At 39.3% G+C, this 19,027-nt stretch overlaps 1 protein-coding gene across 1 annotated transcript in view; it reads left to right on the top strand.

Moving 5' to 3' along the window:
• The window catches only part of LOC109466722 (protocadherin Fat 4-like), a 39,489-nt gene that overhangs the window by 16,441 nt on the left and 4,021 nt on the right, over nt 1-19,027 (top strand). The window contains exons 24-56 of the mRNA XM_019764482.1: nt 524-648; nt 1,276-1,406; nt 2,035-2,122; nt 2,281-2,371; nt 2,882-3,117; nt 3,832-4,012; nt 4,189-4,328; nt 4,606-5,008; nt 5,460-5,744; nt 6,087-6,531; nt 6,996-7,141; nt 7,554-7,666; nt 8,248-8,355; nt 8,511-8,685; nt 8,969-9,063; nt 9,539-9,679; nt 10,038-10,140; nt 10,419-10,688; nt 10,967-11,109; nt 11,626-11,809; nt 12,259-12,470; nt 12,875-13,054; nt 13,468-13,587; nt 14,101-14,215; nt 14,616-14,736; nt 14,855-15,017; nt 15,794-16,047; nt 16,573-16,691; nt 17,208-17,351; nt 17,685-17,821; nt 17,995-18,192; nt 18,370-18,545; nt 18,946-19,014. Of these exons, the coding sequence (XP_019620041.1) occupies nt 524-648; nt 1,276-1,406; nt 2,035-2,122; nt 2,281-2,371; nt 2,882-3,117; nt 3,832-4,012; nt 4,189-4,328; nt 4,606-5,008; nt 5,460-5,744; nt 6,087-6,531; nt 6,996-7,141; nt 7,554-7,666; nt 8,248-8,355; nt 8,511-8,685; nt 8,969-9,063; nt 9,539-9,679; nt 10,038-10,140; nt 10,419-10,688; nt 10,967-11,109; nt 11,626-11,809; nt 12,259-12,470; nt 12,875-13,054; nt 13,468-13,587; nt 14,101-14,215; nt 14,616-14,736; nt 14,855-15,017; nt 15,794-16,047; nt 16,573-16,691; nt 17,208-17,351; nt 17,685-17,821; nt 17,995-18,192; nt 18,370-18,545; nt 18,946-19,014 (5,611 nt within the window). The remainder of the gene's footprint in view (nt 1-523; nt 649-1,275; nt 1,407-2,034; nt 2,123-2,280; nt 2,372-2,881; nt 3,118-3,831; nt 4,013-4,188; nt 4,329-4,605; nt 5,009-5,459; nt 5,745-6,086; nt 6,532-6,995; nt 7,142-7,553; nt 7,667-8,247; nt 8,356-8,510; nt 8,686-8,968; nt 9,064-9,538; nt 9,680-10,037; nt 10,141-10,418; nt 10,689-10,966; nt 11,110-11,625; nt 11,810-12,258; nt 12,471-12,874; nt 13,055-13,467; nt 13,588-14,100; nt 14,216-14,615; nt 14,737-14,854; nt 15,018-15,793; nt 16,048-16,572; nt 16,692-17,207; nt 17,352-17,684; nt 17,822-17,994; nt 18,193-18,369; nt 18,546-18,945; nt 19,015-19,027) is intronic.

The raw sequence follows: 19,027 nt of genomic DNA on the forward strand, positions 1-19,027 counted from the left end.
TTTATTATTATCATAATTTGATTATACAATGCTGTAGTTTAATACATGACCTGTCTTTTCTATCTGTACCTTTCCTTTGTCTATCAACACATATATTGTAACCAGGTATGCGAGGAAATCCAAGTTACATTTTATTTTTTTCAGATCTATGACATTACAAAATGTTAAAACCCATTGCCATACTGAATGTCAGTCATGATTAAATGTGCATTAAATAGTAGATAGCTAATACAAGAAGCACTGATAAGAGAATACAATTTGGTGTATTACCTTCAGCTGAATCGAAGAAGGTGAGTATAACTGCACTATACTGTACAATCACAACATGTATCAGATTCAGTATATATTCCCTGGTCAACATGGCAATATCTTCTTTGTATAGAGAAGCAGGGAGGTAAGTACAGAACAATTAAACTCTCACAACTACCTCATACACATGTCAAGCTACTTTAGATTGTCTTCCCAAAACTTAAGCTTGTTGACCTACTAACCCTTAAGCTTGCTGTCTGTTATTTATTTGCAGATGTTTATGAAGTAGGGGTTAATGAGACAGCTGCTGATGGTGTTCAAGTTGTCATGGTGACAGCCACGGATAATGACAGTGGAGACAATGGGAACATCACCTACACAATCATCTCTGGCAATCAGGTGTGTTGAATCCATATAGTGATTGTCGCTTCTCTAAATATTGATAACAATATGTTCCTGACCAGTAATTCTCTGTTCTATATGAAATTGATCTTTTACTATGTATAGCTATGTGCACTGCTTAGGCTTATAATGAGTAAGTTCATTCAAACAATTACCTGCTTACATTGATGTTACCATTGCTCTTGCAGTGCTTTCTATAACATATACGAAGCTTTCACAAAGTTATTAGATGACTGAATGTCTCCCCTTCACCTCATGTCACATACTCATCTCAAGGCTCAGGGACTGTGGTCAACAGGAACAATACATATTGAAGCACGTCGGCAGAACGTACTGCACCTGCGCGAAACTCGTAATGTATTGTACATAGCATTTTGGCAGAATGTCTCATATAAGGTTGTATTTGCTCATATAAGGTTAGCATTTTGACAGTAGTTTCCAAACGTTATGTCGGAAAGAATATTCTCTGCAACAGGCAGAATTCTGATGCAACGTTGACCAAAAATCCAACTAAAAAGGCGAAAATAAGGGGTTCTGCGCAGGCGCAGTAGTACGTTCTGCCGACGTGCTACATATTGAGATAAAGCTTAAGGTTACAATGCATCTTCTCTTTCCATGTACCAGAACATGACGTTTGCTATTGACGAAGTTTCTGGAGAGATCACCTTGCAAAAATCACTTGACTATGATCAGGGCAAAAAGTCTTACCAACTAGTTGTGGAGGCCAAGGATGCTGGTACTCCAGTCAGGAGCAGGTAAGAAATTATCAGTGATTCAAGGTCATTATTGCTGGATAGATTTCACTGACTTAATACTCGATATATACTAAAATAAATGTATTACAGCATGTCCTCTGTGTTGGTAGTAGTACAATATGTTAAACTTTATTCCAAAACCATGGTCGCCTTCATCAGGAAAATTATTTAATGACCAATCACTTCCAAACCCTAACTCACAACCTGAGATATGGTTACAGACAAGTCACCTTATTCATTTGAAACTTTACGGATGTGTGACATTAGCATTTGATCAAATGTGCCGGGGAGTTTATGTTCGGAAGTGATTGGTCATTAATTATCCTGATTAAGGTGAGTGTGGTCGCTGAAAATTTGAACCTCTTTGTGTAGAAATAAAGTTTAACATGATTGTACCAAGAATTCTTGATAAAGATCCTGCTATAAGTGTATTTGCTACAGAGATGCCTTTTTTAGATGCAGATCATAATTATGTAGCCTGAATAAAAATATCTTTAGACACTTTCGTAAAGAAGAATCTTTTGTAATATAGCTATGCTAAATTCATAACAGAGCGAGTCATTGAAACTACATGTAGGTAGCATGCTAGGTTAGCCTGAATTGATGATCTTGTGTCTTTTTTTCTCAGCATTGCCATTGTGGACATCCTTGTTGTGAATGAGAATGACAATTCACCTGTCTTCCAGGACCCAACATACATCTTTGATGTCTATGAGGTAAATTCTTTTATTTCCATTTTAGGAATTGTGCTTTTGTGCTTCCATACAACAGATCGATCTACAAATAGGCTGCTTCACACTTCCCACATTTGAAATAAAAAGTGGTTTGGTAATAACTGAAAGATTCAATCATTCTTTCTTTCTTCTCTCTCCAGAATGAAAGGAAAAGCAGCTTTGTAGGAACGGTTCATGCTTCTGATCTAGATGGCGACAATCTAAATTATACAATAGTAGATTCAGTCATGGGTGAGTATGAAGCGCAGACCATTGTTATCATTGCAACAATGTGATGAATCATTCTTCATTCAACGCCACAGTACATCATGAATAAACTTTAATGGAATCATTAGTAAAATTGTCTAAGAAATGAAATCTGCTATTGTTCCATCCCCAAGATGAGTCCTTTATTTTCTGGATGGTACCCCAAAAATCTGCACAGGATTCTACCAGTAACCGTTTTCCGTCACAATATTTGGCATTTTCCCTCCAAGAATATCAATACATTGGGATAGTGTTGTTTTAAATTAATATGTATATACATGTACATGACAAGAATATTGTCTTGGCAATATGTCATTTGTAATCCCTGCATTAGGAAGCTTTAGTGAGCTTACCATGGAACAGCCTTTGACCAAAATCAGATGACCAAAATTGTCCCTGTCCTTGGTGCTGAAACATAGATTCCTGTACAAATTGCCTTGTGATGTTTTCCCTGTGTACCAAAGTACACTAAAATCATGCTTCTCCGCCCCACAGGGTATTTCAGTATTGACTCTGCTACAGGAGAGATCATCACATCATCCCAACTGGACAGAGAGACAAACTCTTCCTTCACATTCAACGTCATCGTCAGGGACCCTGTAGGACAGGAAGACACAGCTGTAGTCACAGTGGAAGTTCTGGATGAGAATGACAACTCCCCAGTGTTTGATAGGGAGATATATGCTGCCAATGTCCCTGAGAATACAACTGGTGGTAGCCTGATCTTACAGGTACAGAACTAAAGACAGTGTTACTGTATGTCTGAAGCCCCTGTCACACATTCACGAATTTCACCCGAATTTGTTCCCAAACACCAGCCGGCCAGATTCTTCAGATGTCTGACCAGATATATGCCATGACTACCTTTCTTTACAAATCTTAACAAACTTGAGTTACATTTGAGTCAAATTTGACCCTTAAACATGCCCCGAACACTGCTAACATACCCCCGAAATGTTTTTTGATGGTGTTCTGCTGACCTACAGCCGAATACCAGCCAACCATGATCCGACCTCTCGACCAACTCCCAAATGTTTGAAACATTTTGAAACATTTGATTGACACAGCCAAATAGTAGCCAACCTCGTGGAACACCAGTCAACTTTGTGTCAACCTACTCTTAACCATGGTTGGGGGCATTCTGCCAAATTTGTGAATGCATTACAGTAGACTATATTGGGAATGCGTAAGCTTGCACCTTAGTAATAAGCATTGATTCTGGTTATCTTTTCCAAAACTATTTACATGCCAATAGTGAAAATCCCTTCATACTAACTCAAAACACACACAAGGTACATGTACATGTATATAGGGTAGCTAGATTTCAATCAAAGGTCTTATCACTTTATTCAAAGAAGAAACACATTTGTTGCATACAACTTTGTTGTGCAAATGCACCATGCCGGCAAATGACAGCTTTTTAAACAGCTCTTGTTTCGTCACAGGTGACAGCCAGTGATGAGGATGAGGGTTCAAACAGTAATATCACCTACTCCATCCGAAGTGGAAACACTGAGGACATTTTCTTCATCAACAACAAAAGTGGTACCATCTTTCTGCAGACCAACAAGACTTTGGACTATGAAACTACCCAGGAGTATCGTCTGTCTATAAAGGCACAAGATGGTGAGCAAGTCCTTCTGTACTTCTGTTCGAACAGAAAAATTATTTTGGATTGAACCTGCATTCTATTGCCAAGGACTGGATGACAAATAAAGGTGGTGATTACGGATATATCAGGGCATTTGCTTTTTTTATATCTGTTCCTATCTTTGAAGATTTGTGTTCTTTAATCTCTATAGGTGGAGACTCTCCTCGGTCAGATGTGGCAGATGTCACAATCTCTGTCATTGGTGTGAACGAGTTTCCTCCTCAGTGTAAAGAAACACCTTTCCAGGTGTCACTGATGGAGAATCTGCCCAGCCCAGCCCAACTTCTGCAGGTAAGAGACTTTGTTTCTGCACTTTTTGTTTCTACTATTAACCAAGATTAAACCGCCTTGGTCTGATAGGTTATGGGACGATGACTGTGATAATGCAGCTAAATTGAGCAATACTGTAAAACCTGTCTTACCCAAAGTATCAAAATTTTAGGTTTCATGCTAAAATGCTTGAATGTTTCATTGATAGAAGAGTCTTTATTTAAGATTCAGTACGGTTCAGTTTTATTCCATTGCCACAAATTAGATGCTAAGATTTCTTTTTCTCAATTTTGTGCAGGTTGAAGTCACACATGAAGATGCTGCTGAAATATTGGAGTACAAACTTGTGCAGGGACAAAACTCAACAAGTCCATTCTCCATAGATCCTAAAACAGGACTGCTAAACACCACTCAAGCCCTTGACAGAGAAGAAACCCCACAATATAGCCTCAATGTCTCAGTCTCAGATGGTGAAAATGTAGAATACTGCCAAGTACAGGTCACCATTTTGGATCAAAATGACAACACGCCTCAGTTTTTCCCAAGTAATTCCTCTCATTTCAATGTTTTGGAAAGTGTGGCTGTAGGCACTGTTGTGGGTCAAGTTTCTGCTAACGATAAAGATGCAGGTGCCAATGGCAGAGTTACCTTCTACCTCAGCTCAGGGGCTGATGGGAGATTTGCTGTGGATAGGGAATCAGGTAAGCTTTCCCAAGTTCTCTTATCAGTAGAATTAGTACATAGTTCAGAAAATCATCTTGATTCTTTAGTACTTTTTTTTGCTTGTGACACAAGAAGATGTAACATCTGTGTCCATAATATCACCAGGGTCCAAAATATCGCCACCTTGAGAAACAGTGTGATTAAAGATATTTTTACTGCAACATACTTTTAGTATGCACTCCTTCACACATCAAATGTACATACCTAGGGCATGTTGCAGTAAAAATATCTTTAAGCACAATGTTTCTCAAGGTGGCGATATTATGGACCATGGTGATATTATGGGCACAGATGTTACCATGAGTCCATACTTTATGGAAGTCACAAGCCCAAGAGGTATATTTTGTAATAATTGCATTCTCTCAGCTCTGACTTCTAAATGTTGCTTATAAGTATAAAGCATGCTTGTGCCCTCTTCTTTTCTTGCAGGTAACATCACAGTTGTTGCAAGCTTGGATCACGAGTCCCTACCAGATCCAAACATCATGCTCACAGTTGTGGCTGCTGATGGTGGAGAGGAGCCTAAATATGCAGTATCCACAGTAACCATCTCTGTCATGGACATTAACGACAATGCCCCAGAGTTTGACTCCTCCCACTACAACTTCCAAGTGTCAGAGAACATGAATGCCAGCTCATTAGTTGGCACAGTCTTTGCAGAAGATACAGATGAGGGTATGAATGGGGAAGTGAAGTATTACCTGGACCCATCTGGTGAGTAGCACTTCTAGCTTTCAGATACGTGTGTGGTGTCTTTGACAATTTCAATGCTTATAGATAGCTTACAAGTCGATCGGTGTAATATAGCCAGCTGCCGCCGCGCCGCGTGCCTGCGAAGCTGGTGTGTTACGCCGAAAGGCGGTTATACCGGCTATACTGATACAGATACAGATACAACTTTAAATCAAGGCCTCACTGATTTCATTCTATGAATGACATCCATGAATGCATTTTGATTTTTGCCTGTTTAAAAAAAAGTATTACATCCTCAGAGGCCATGTACAGTTTGAGTCTTGAGCAATAAAGTTTGACAGTTCTGGGGATCAACCATTACAGGTCAAGAAGTGCCCTTCAACATCAGTGAAGAAACAGGAAATATCACAACTACTGAAGTCTTAGACAGAGAAGGGGGTGTGGCCTCCTACACATTCACAGTCATCGCCCAAGACAACGGCACACCAACTTCCCTCAACTCAAATGCCACCGTGACCGTGTCCATCACTGATGAAAACGACAATGCTCCCAAGTTCAACCCTGCCCAGTACCATGTCAGCATCCTGGAGCAATCTCCCATTGGCATGGTTGTTGCAGAGACATTTGCAACAGATGCTGATGTGGGAACTAATGCAGAGCTAAGCTACAGTCTGAGAGGGAATGGTACAAAGTACTTCAGTGTACTTAATGGGCTGGTCAGAATAGAGGAGATCCTGACAGTGGAGAAGTTAACAGAAGAGGGGCTCATCTCTGGGCTGGCTAATGAAACAAACAGTACTACCATCAGGTAGGTTAACATTTGAAAAATAATCAATCATTTATATGTTTTTTACGATCACTACTTTTGTGTGCAGTGAAAAATAATACCTTGCTTCTGTATCTGTATACCGGGTATAATTATATGTATTGTATAACTGTCCTTTGGTATAACACCATAGCTACTGTACCTTGTCATAATACATGTAACTCGGTATGTTTATTAGATTTATCAACGCGGTACATTCAGTATAACTGCCCTTTGGCACAGTACACCAGCTGCATAACGTGCCATCTTGTTTACCTAACACAATATTTTAAATGTGTGCATTGGATGGCTTATTGTTATACATATGTACATTCCATATCACAATTTTTGCAGTTAATTAACATTGTCATCTGTTGTTGCTTAGACAGAGGCTTAGCACTTCTTGTAATTCAATGCAAGTCATGTATCATGCACAGTGAGAAATATGGTGGATTTTGTTTTTGTAGGTTCAAGGTGATTGCAACTGATGATGGGAACCCTCGACTGAGTGGAGAAGCTGAGGTGTTCATCACAGTAGGAGATGTGAAGGATGCCACACCCGTGTTTGGGAACTCCACATACAATGTCAGAGTGGCGGAGGACAGAGCTACAGGTGAGAGGAATACTTAAACAGTAGACAGGTGTGCATACACTTATACCATTTCAAAGGAGCATACAATAATTGAGGATAGGAGAATTTTGAGAGCCCTTGATTTCTTTGGACAGCTAAAGAGTAACTGAACTAATCATTGAATCATTAGCAATACCTCAAAAGTTGATTTCTACCACATTTGCCTTTATTTGGTTTGGTTCTAGTTCTACCCCATAGATGTGAAGGTAGTAGATAGTAAAACTTTTATAGTAAAACAAGGTATAAAGCACACTAATCAACACAGGGAGTACTGAAACATGTCCACTCTAACAAAACTGTCCCTGTCCTTGGTGCTGAAATACATCCCTTCTAACATAAATGCCCCTGTCCTTGGAACTGGTAAAGTACATCTAAAATTGTGTTTGTTGTCTAGGAACCCCCCTGGACTTCAACATATCAGCATCATCAGAAGACCCAGACACTGTCATCAGCTTTGAACTGTTGAACTGGTTGGACACGTTTGAACTACAGCAGGGTGACAACATGGTAAGTCCTTCCATGTACCAGAGTGTTTGTACAGAGCTGGAAAGTGAGGAAAGCTATCCAATGTCACCAGGCTAAGAGTTGCCTGCCTTATGCAGGTAGTTTATAAGTGATATTCATGCAGTTTCAGCTCACTAATCTCCCACTGGTTGTGCCAAAAAAAATTTCAAAACTCTATTCATCAACTTAGACTGTCCTTAGACTGAACTGCGTTGAGCACTGAGAAGACAGATACTATGTACAGTATTTACAGGTTCATTGTGTTGGAAAAATTTCCCTAGCCCTTTACGACAAGCGCAATGAACAGTGGACCATGGCTTAACGTCCCATCTTAAGGGCTGCGACCCCATCCAGTAGTGTGCATTTTGGTCAAGTGGCAAAAGCCGGGGTTAAAACTCCCAAACTCTTGGTCCAGAGGCACGGTCGCTAACCACTGGACTACGGACGCTAGCTGCTATATTTTGCAATGTTGAAGATTTTTCAATACAAGTAATGAGAAAAAGAAGGGAAAGCCCTCTTGATGTACAATATACATGTGTCTACCTGATTGTACATATTTCTGTTTTATCTCTTCCATTCCTCAGGCTACAGTACAAATCAAGAGCAGTCTGGACAGGGAGACAAGAGACTCCTACGAACTTTTAGTGAGAGCAACAGACGACAAGATCCCTCAGCACACAGCATATACAACGGTAAGGCTATCCTTTACACTGTGTATAATGCTTTTAGACTGAAAGGTAGATCTTTTCTCCCATTTGCTAATCCAGATCTTCCCATTCCATTTTGATGTCTGCGACTTTTGCACAATACAATATCCACATTCACCATAGATTTTCCCTGCTTTCAGGTGGAAGTTACAGTCACAGACATCAATGACCAGGATCCCACGTTCCAGAGTCTCTCCTACCATTTCACAGTGTCTGAGGATGCCACACATGGCAGTGTAGTTGGCACTGTAACTGCAACAGACATGGACCAGGGAAAGAATGGGGAGGTCATGTACAGGATAACTGGTGACAATGGTAAGCAGTAATCAATTCAAACAGTTTTCTCCAATGTCCAACCCTATGATTTTTAGTGGAACAAATAAACTAGTAGCCCTTTGATAGCTCCTAGATTGGGACGAATAGATTCTAGCAGTTTACTTCAAGTTGTCACTTCTTTTTCACCTTGTTCTTTTTCTTCTACTATAATATCATTTCAAAAGCCTAAGTATATTTAAAAACAAGACATGTTGCTGTAGTTGCCAAATAGTTCAGCATTGTGAATTATAAATTCACAGATTTTTTTTATATCTCGTTGCAGGTAATGTCTTCAGCATTGACAATACAACAGGACAGATAACAACAACAGGCCAACTGGACAGAGAGCAAATGGCAGGATACAACATCACAGTCATGGCAAGTTTGTTGGGATTCTAAAGTAATAGTTTATAATGAGCTCAATGCTCTAGAATTTGTCAGCCTAGGAAGATTTATCATTAGACCTTACAATTACAAAATTCCGTCATACATTTGTTTTAGTCTTTCAGCACCGAGGACAGAGACATACATGCATAATTAGGGTTCAGTATGTTTGATCATCTACACTTCAATCTAACAACTGTTTTGTTAGCATAGGGAAGTTTGTGTACTGTACAAATGACAAAATACCATAATTCATTTGTTTTAGTCTTTCAGCACCAAGAACAGAGCGACACATGTATAATTAGAGTTTAGTATGTTGTATCTTCTACATTTTCATGTCTCTATACAGAACAGATCATTACTAGATTTTCTTTCCTCAAGGACCTAACAACAACATTGTTTAAAGAATGGATAAAATTGGTTTGTATGAGTAGAGTGCAATCATTTGAAATTCTTTGTTTTTTCTCAGGCCACAGACATGGGCTCCCCAGCAAGAAACACCACAGCATTAGTAACTGTCTCTGTGGAAGACATCAATGACAGCCCTCCCGTGTTCTCTAACTCTTCCTTTGAGGTGTACATAGGGGAAACAGTGAGGATTGGTAGCCAGGTAAGTCTGAACAGGCATAGGCTCATCTCAATTAACAATGTGGTTATTGTCTGTTGCAACTGAATATACACTCATTAACTATCATTGAAAAGAAATCCAATATTTCACAGCAAAGTTCTTTGTTTGAATCACACCCTTTGCTAGTGTTTTACATGACTAGAGTGTTTTTACAGATGGTTTGAATTGAAATTTTTATTTATAATCCACACACCTAGGAGAAACATTGTGCTTGAAAAAAAGTTGTGTAAAGGATGAAAAAAATTGTACTACTGTATGTGTTAACAAAAATGTAACTGTATGTGTTAGAAAATAATATCAAAATCTGACAGCAGATTTCAATTTTCTTTCACCTTTCCAGGTGTTTCTACTCAGTGCCACAGACCCAGACTCTGGTCCGCTGAATAACCTGGTATACTATTCCATCACCGGGGGAAATGATGATGATACTTTCTTTGTGGAAAGTGAGTATATAAATATTATGAACAATTAGAATTCCAATAACTTACAAGCCAGATCACCACAAAATGTGCACATATCAATGCTAAAGCCCTCATTTTAGTATCAGCTAATGACCTAATATAAGAAACTGTTGTAAACAATTCAGTTGCATTTCTTTACAAGATAACAATAAACTAGAAGCATGCATTTTTTTCTCCTAGTGTTTTCTCATACATGTACATCTTTCTGTCATCATCGAAGACGATGGACAACCAGAGACATCTTTCTGTATTTCTCACAGCTCAACTAGGCACTGTGAAAACTGCTGCCAGGCTGGGAAGTGTTGACACTTACACCCTGAGTGTGCAGGCTTACAACCCACCAGCCTTCGTGCCAGATGGTGTCCTGCTGGATAGCAATGCCAACCTCACTGTGCATGTAAACCGGGCGCCACGATACAGCAGGCAACCGTATCTCAAAGTCCTGAGGGAGAACGCAACTGTCGGGACTGAAGTGGCTCAAATCCTGACCTCTGACCCTGATGGTGATAACATAACCCTGAATATCACAGGCAAGTGCATTGTTAATTAGTGATGTGTGAAAAACTAGTTTGGTAACTTGGTTCCCCATGTGGATTACATACTAATGGAAATGGTAATATAGTATACATAGCTTACATAGTTACCCTACTATTCCAAAGTTATAGACCTAAATGTGTTCATTAGCAATATCACAGAACCCATAGCTCAATTATCTGAAAATTTTCAGAAATTAAATGTATCAACATTAACAGGTTAAAGAGACAAAATCCTCCCTTGTGACAAGTCCTGTGTGGTTTGTTCCCCACAGCTGGCAATGAGCAGGGGGTCTTTACCATTGACCAAATGGGGGTGGTCAGTGTTTCTGCCCCTCTTAGTGCCAACACTTTCCAACACATCCTCACCGTGGCAGCAACTGATGATGGAAACCCTCCCATGACTAGATCTACAACGGTAGGTTCTGGGTGGCTTATCATTTTTTTAGATAACTGTTATAATACATTGTTCTGATGATATAATGTTTCATTTCATTGCTGCCTTTTGACATGCTACAGAATTGGACAATTAGTATTTGAGTACGTACCACAAATGGTTCTAGTATAACAATGCCTTCTTCAATTTCATAAATTTTACTATTGTACTCCAAAAAAGTTACTCAAGCAACTGGATATGACTTTGGAAACAGTCAGAAGTTTCAGGTAGCACCCACTGCCTTTCATCAGTGACACTAGTGAGATCTCTAGTTTAAGAAGCTTATAACCACAAAATATTAATTGATAATGCAAATAAATGCATATCTTATTACCTTGGATGTCTTACCTTCATTGACATATGTTGTTATTTCTTTATTTCAAAGGTGATGAATACAATGCTGCAATCTGTCTTTGTAGGAACCAAATTGATGCCACACCTAATGTATTATATTAGTCTGTAGAAGTGAATGAGTTTAACTTCTTTCTTTCATCACAGGTGACTGTCTATGTATTGCCTGCCAATGTGTCCCTACCCCTGTTCTCCAAAGACTTGTACGACGTAACGATTCCTGAGAACCTGCCTCCACAATCCTTTGTTGTCATGGCAACAGCAGTGTACGTGACAGAGGAGAGTGTCAACTACCCACTGAGATATTCTATACTCAACGGCAACACTGGAGGTAAGTCGTAATGCAGGCTTTGTGGAAAAAAAGTTCTAGCGTTCATGTATATTTATATATGTATATGTATATGTATATTTATTGCAGCAACACCTGTGCTGTAGTGCATTGTAAACCAGTCAGAATTGCCCTGAGGAAGGTAACAGACGGTCATCAAAACATCAGCTAAATAAACCTCTTGGTTGTGGAAAAAAAATCTTTTTATTTAGTAACTTACCAACGTGACGAAACTATTCATGGAGTCCAAAAAATAGCTTTTGTAAAAGTCACCAAGAAAGAGAGTGAATACTCAAGAAAGGCCAGGCACCATTAAAAATAGCTTTTGGTAAAAGTCACCAAAAAAGAGAGTGAATACTCAAGAAAGGCCAGGAACCATCTTCAAAATGTATCTAACAGCAGGAATAATCAAATAACCAATAATCAAACCATTCCTCTTTATTCTGTTCCAGGTTATTTCAGAATAGATGAGACAACAGGCTCAATCACAACCAACAGGAGCCTGGGAGATATCCCACAATCCTCTGCTGTCCTGTCCATCATGGTGGCAGTTAACGGCACCCGAGCTCTCACAGCCATGGCAACAGTCAACATCACCGTGGTGGATCAGAACGACAACGCTCCCGTCTTTGATCCAACAAACATCGAAGCTGCTGTCCCAGAGGTTAGTGAGTCACTGCATTTCTATAGAAGAATAAAGAGATAGATTTAGGTACATGGAAATATGCTATAAAGTGGCATGCAGGTTTTGAGGTAAGGCTATTAATTTTTAATTACAGCCTTGAATCAACCAACTCTAGCTAATCATTTAGCCACCTACATTTATACAATTACCAAGAAACGAGAGGAGAAGTAAAAATTACTGTATACTAGATGTTTATATAAACATCTAAAGTATATACATTGTATATTATTGTTAAAATGTGACCTGTGCTTAGCTCAGTGGGACAAAAATGTACAATAAAGGTCTTCAGTCTATTCAGAATGGTGTGAACAAAATGACAAGCCCTTCTGGGATCATCGTGCCATTGTTGATCCAGCAAAATTGATGTGTAACTTTTCTGACAGGACGCTGTCCTTGGTGCTGAAGTAGTGGTGTTAACAGCAACCGATGCCGACAAGGGTCTGAATGCAGAACTTCAGTACTTCATCCATAGTGGAGGGGATGGCAAGTTTGCACTGGATAACTCCACAGGGAGCCTCACAGTGGCAGGAGACCTGATTGACTTGGGATCTGTACAATATGAGGTAAGGAGTCAAGTTTTAGGAGTTAAAGACCACAATAAAAATTAACCAATGTATTGGCATCCTCTGATAGCTCAAAAAGCTACAATAAAAGCCATGAATACAAAAGACAAGGCTGGTTTATAATTCAAACAATGAATTTTAACCTTTTTATCAAACCAATGCATTGATACATGTAGATGGATAAACTGTATCAAGTAGGACTGTTCGGACCAAAATGTGTGCATTTTGGAGTTGATTCAGACCATGAATTCTTTTTTTTTCTCTCACGCAAATCAGAAAAAAATGAAGCAAGTATTAAGTTGTTGTGGCCTAATGAAATAGCTACTAGTATTGCTCTTGTACAATGTATCTCATTCATAGATCCATGTTTTTACTGATCGCATATTTGATGTTGTACACCAATTTTTTCACAGATTGTGGTGTATGCAGAAGACATGGGTCTGCCAATTGATGGCCTGTCACCCCTGAGAGGTTACGCCACTGTGGTCGTCACAGTGGAGGATATCAACAATCATGCCCCACAATTTGTTCAGGTGTGGTTCTGATAATTATGATTCCATTAGGTGGCAAGGGGTTTAGTGTTTTTTTTATATTACAACATTTCATGACTAGACATGGTGACAGCACACTCAAGTTATATTAATCTGTTTTAATTGCCATCAATGCAGAGGACAAATATGTATGTATGTAAATGTATGTAAATAAGAGATCGTAAAATTAATAGGATTTGGGAGAGTCCACTAGACAAACCTTCAGGTTTCTTGGGCTCTCCAGCATATATTTGCTTGTATATAATTTCATTTTATACTGTTACTTTTTTATGTGCAAAATGACAATTAAATTAAATTAAGTTAAAATACAGGACAGGACACACATTTTTACCTGAGGGAAATGAGGGAAGCCACGTTAAGTGCCCGGGACCTCTTGTTTCCGATTCGAGCATTCAAGCATTATTTTCCCACTGCAAACAAACATTGTTTTGTTTGTACCTACCCTGATAAGACAACCTTGACTGAACAACATGTTTGTATCTCATGTTGTTTCAGCCTGCTGGTCCATTCTCTGTCATGGAGAATACAGGTCCTGTGGAACTTGGGGTCATTAAGGTCACTGACCTGGATACAGCAGAGGTCAACACCGATGTCTCATATGAAATCACAGGTACAAGTTAAATATCATTTTTTTTCCTTTGGATGTACATTGTTTAGTGATATTTTGTAGTAGAATATTTTGGGATGCACTCTATCCATTATTCATGTCTCTTACTTTCTCTGCTGAATCAGGGCCGCAGAAAGTGCTAAATGGAAAGAAATAGAATGTAATGGAACGAAACAAACAATACATGTAGTATATTCTGCAACTGTTACAATACATGCAGCACACTAACCAATATCTGTAATGATTTTGATACTATATATCTTCTTATTTGATCAGTCATAGTGTTTAATCTAAATTCTTCTTTTTTTCACTCCATGCAACAAGAAAGATGACAGAGTTATCAGTGAGCTGTTGCAGTACGTACATTAACGCAGTCACTGTATCATTTTTTTCATGCCCATAGGAGGAAATGACTACACCAGCTTCTCCATCAATGCCAGCTCTGGACTGTTGATGTCGACAATGGAACTAGACAGAGAAAACACCAGTAGTTACAGTCTGGTCATCACTGCAACCAACTACAGGTTAGCTATATATCCAAACTAACTAGGCAACAGACTACAATAAAACCATATTAGTAATAAAAATGCGAGCAAATTATAACTTCTCAAACTGACAACTTTTGATAATGTTCTTCCACAGAGCTGACCCACAGTTAAACTCCTCAACAGTTGTGGAGGTCATAGTTCAGGACCAGAATGACAACAGCCCCACATTCAACTCCTCAGATTACGCTGTACAGATTGACCTCACAACATCCGTTGGGTCAGAGGTCATCCAAGTGTTTGCAGAAGACCATGACGAGGTGAGAATTATAAGAGACATTGACTATCATGTCTTAACCGCATAAAGATATAAAGTCTTTATTGCAAGTTCATGCCCAATGGCTAATTGAAAATGACAATGACAATGAGAATGTATTGAAGAATGGTATGAAACCATGTGCTTTCTTTCTTTCCAAATCATGAGGACAAATACAGGTTAAATACATGAAGAACCATTGCATAGAATCATGTGACTATCTTAACATTTACATGAAAAATACCAGTATTTCAGCACCAAGGACAGCCCCAAGATGTAGATTGTTCTTGATAACATATCTCAAGTAAAATTTTTTTTTTTAATGGTTTTTATTGTCCAAACAGTACCCGTGCAGTCACAGCCTTTATATGGCTGAATTGATGCAGGGTATCACAATAATCAATACAAATCACAACAATTACAACAATCAAATAATACACATGATTTGTTCCACAATTATTTTTGTGGAACTGTCGCAAGGGTCTGTGCGGCTGCCATTCGGCGCCACAAGGTGACCTCAATACGACTTTCCCCAACCGAAGTTAGGTACCCATTCACACCTGGGTGGAGTGAGGAAATTCGTGCAAAGTGCCTTTCCCAAGGGCACAACGTCGGGGCGCATGTTCAGACATGTCCCGGGTACGACTCGGAATCGAACCCGGGTCTCCCGGTTCACAGTCGATTGCTCTAACCACTACACCACCGGACGCCACAGATATGCAAACTTTATCATGCAATTAAATGGAATAATTATGCACAATACTGTCTAACTTTCCTCAGGGAGCAAATGGTGACATTTGGTACTTCCTGAAGACTGATGACAGCTACAGCACATACTTCACCTTAGACGACCCCAACCAGGGAATCATCACCACCAGACAGGAATTTAACTTCAACGACTCTGTCAAAGTGTTTGAGCTACAAGTTACTGCATATGATGGGGGAGAACCTAGAGAGTCTGCTTCAACTACTGTTACTGTGACTGTGGTAAACACTGCATTCAACCAACCCATCTTCACAGAGCAGCAGATTGTGTAAGTTTCACATCTTTACAGTTCAAAACAAGAAATCTTTATAGCACATAACAACAGATATTTGAGGAGTTATAGGTCCACACATGGTACCTTTATTTGTCACAGGCTAGGGTTTGTTAAGTTGATTTGTTGAGGCATCCAATACAATTTCAGGGTGGCAAAACAGGTTTTCCAAAGTCAATTTTTATTCTTTTAAATGTACATGTAGTAAGTTGAATTGATCCTATCCCATAGTATACTGATATCTGTGTGGCAAAAAAGCAGTTGCCAAAAAAGGGAATCCTCACACAGTTTGTTTTGGGGCTATTTCAGATGTTTCAAGTATGAAATGATGATGACAATGTGATAAGAACGTACTGTCGTAGATTGCTTCAATTGTTGTACTTTAACCTCTGTTTAAAACAGCCCTCTCATCACAGATGGGTTAGGTTGGTAAGGTACAATTTAATGATAACCTGGAAAAAACTTTGGAATCATAGCAAAAGGATAATCTAATGTCACATTTGCATCTTTTTTCATCTGCAGTGTTTCTCCTCTTGAGAACCAACCAGCAGGCACCACAGTAGTCACATTATCAGCCACTCACTACACAGACCCTTCAGGAGACATCACTTACTACTGTATCAGATCGGGCAACGAGCTAGGTACTTCTTTTGTTTTGCATACTCTTTTATGAAATCTTTTTTTCAAAGACAAAACTGTGTTAACTGTTAGTTTTTCAATTATTATATGGTGGTATGAGTTGCATACATATACCAACTCATATATGTATGCAACTCATTCCCTGTAAACAATTCCCTGTTTACAGGGAATTGTTTTTGTGAGCTTTTAAAAATTAAGGATGGAGAAAGGTGTCCATTTGCCACTGCAACTGCAGGTAGCTAAACCGTGAATAGCTTCATAAAGTTGAACCAGTCAGAATTGCCCTGAGGAAGGTGACAGACAGCCACTGAAATGATGGGTAAATGAAGTACATGCATGGTTGTGTAGAAAGATTCTCTTTATTTCCGTAGCTAAACCTAATTAAACCTACATAAAATGTTGTAAAAACAATGCGAAGAGTATGTTTGAAAAACACCAGCATTTCAGCACCAAGGAGAGTCCCAAGATGTAGATTGTTGTTATGCATCTAACTTTAGATTGTTCAATGTATTTCCCAGGAAACTTTGCTCTGAACAACAAGACAGGTGAACTGTACACCACCAGAGAGCTAGACCGTGAAGATACGGCCGTGTACACTCTGACAGTGGAGGCTATTCTGGTCAATGGTACTGGGGGATGTGACAGCAGGAGAAGGAAGAGAGGTCAGCTTCAATTTTCATCTAATTTTTGATTCTTTATTATGTTTACCGAAGGACAATATACTGTTTTTGCTCTGTATCTTCTTCTCCAAACAAATAAGGTCAATGACCTGAACCAGACGTCTGTGCAAAAGCTGTAATCCTTTAACCAAAGTGGATGTTCTGGGAAAGTACTGCTATACCAGGCCCACAAACATAATACTATTAGTAATACAATAATGATAGATGAGAATGTAGAGCAATCTTTTTGTCTGCTAAGGAATCCTGTACTAACATATCTTCATCTAGGATCTAACGTTATATTAAAAACTATCATGTTTTTGTACCACCATCCAGCAATCCCAGCTAACCAGATTGTAATAACAGTGGAAGTCGGAGATCAGAATGACAACCCACCTGTGTTCTCTCAGAGCAGCTATGTAAAAGGCATCCCTGATGATGCTCCTATAGGGTATACAGTTATGCAGTTACAGGTAAGACATCATAGACCTTGTACTTTGGTCTTTTAACCGAATTCTGAGGTAAAAAATATTGTGTTTCCAGTGTTTAGTCCTGAAAATATTTGGGTCGGTAGGTAGACTTTGGCAATCTCTAGTGATCCAACTTAAACAATATGTTTAATTTATCATTTTTTTTCCACTCTTAGGCCTCAGATGCAGACACTGGCTCCAATGCTGAGCTCACGTACGGTTTTGTAGGGACCAAGCCTGACCAGTTTGAACTGGAGAGCAGCACGGGAACTCTGCTGACTGCAATATCATTTGCAGGGAGCAGCGGAGACAAGTTCAAGTTTGGGGTACAGGTAGAAGACAACGATGGCAACTCAAATTCAACTGAAGTCACAGTAAGTCTTTTAGTGATGTGGTAACTATAACTCTATCATACTATACTATTCTAGTCAAGCTATTAGGGGGGTTGACTTCTTCTTTGGAGGCAGTGGGTGATGAATTGTCTGACTCTTTGAAAAATAAATGGGTTAGGAGACTTATGTTTCACTGATTTTTGATCTCTGCACTTTCAGGTATTTGTGCTGACCTTCACCCAGCATGTTATCCTGGAGGCAGGGTTGTCTCCCTCTGTTGCTGTGGAAAACCAGGAGGAGATAGCAGAATTCCTCCAAAACATCACCGGCTACGACATCAACGTGCATAAGATCGTTCCTCTAGAGGAGGACTCGGGAAAAACTAACTTCAGCGCGTGAGTCTTGTCTCATAACAAATTCCATCTACATGTATGTAACAGTTTGATTTGATTCAATTCATTGCAATTACAACTGTACAAAACACGTGGGACAAAGGTAGCTGTTGCTGGTGTTGTGTCCTACACAATAGAAAGAAACACAGGACAGACAATACTCATTTTAAGTTTAGAGTTAAGTGGGAAAAGTCATGTAAAGTGCCTTTCCCAAGGGCACAAGATATGGGGCATGTCAGGACTCAAACCCGGGACCTCTTGGTTCCGAGTTGAGCACTCTGCCATTATGCCACATAACCTCAAGTCAGTTTAAATTCTGAATTTTGTGAAGGGAACAAAAACCGTGCCAGTATATTCTTACAATCCATGTTTAACACAACTGTGTTGTCTTTCTTTTCTGTAGGTCTGAAATCTGGTTCTATGCTGTGGATCCTCAAACCAATGAGATTGTGGAAACGTCAGATGTGGAAAAGTGAGTTTTTTTC

This window comes from Branchiostoma belcheri, unplaced genomic scaffold, assembly GCF_001625305.1.
Source record: "Branchiostoma belcheri isolate BF01 breed outbred unplaced genomic scaffold, Haploidv18h27 scaffold17, whole genome shotgun sequence".
NCBI lineage: Eukaryota > Metazoa > Chordata > Leptocardii > Amphioxiformes > Branchiostomatidae > Branchiostoma > Branchiostoma belcheri.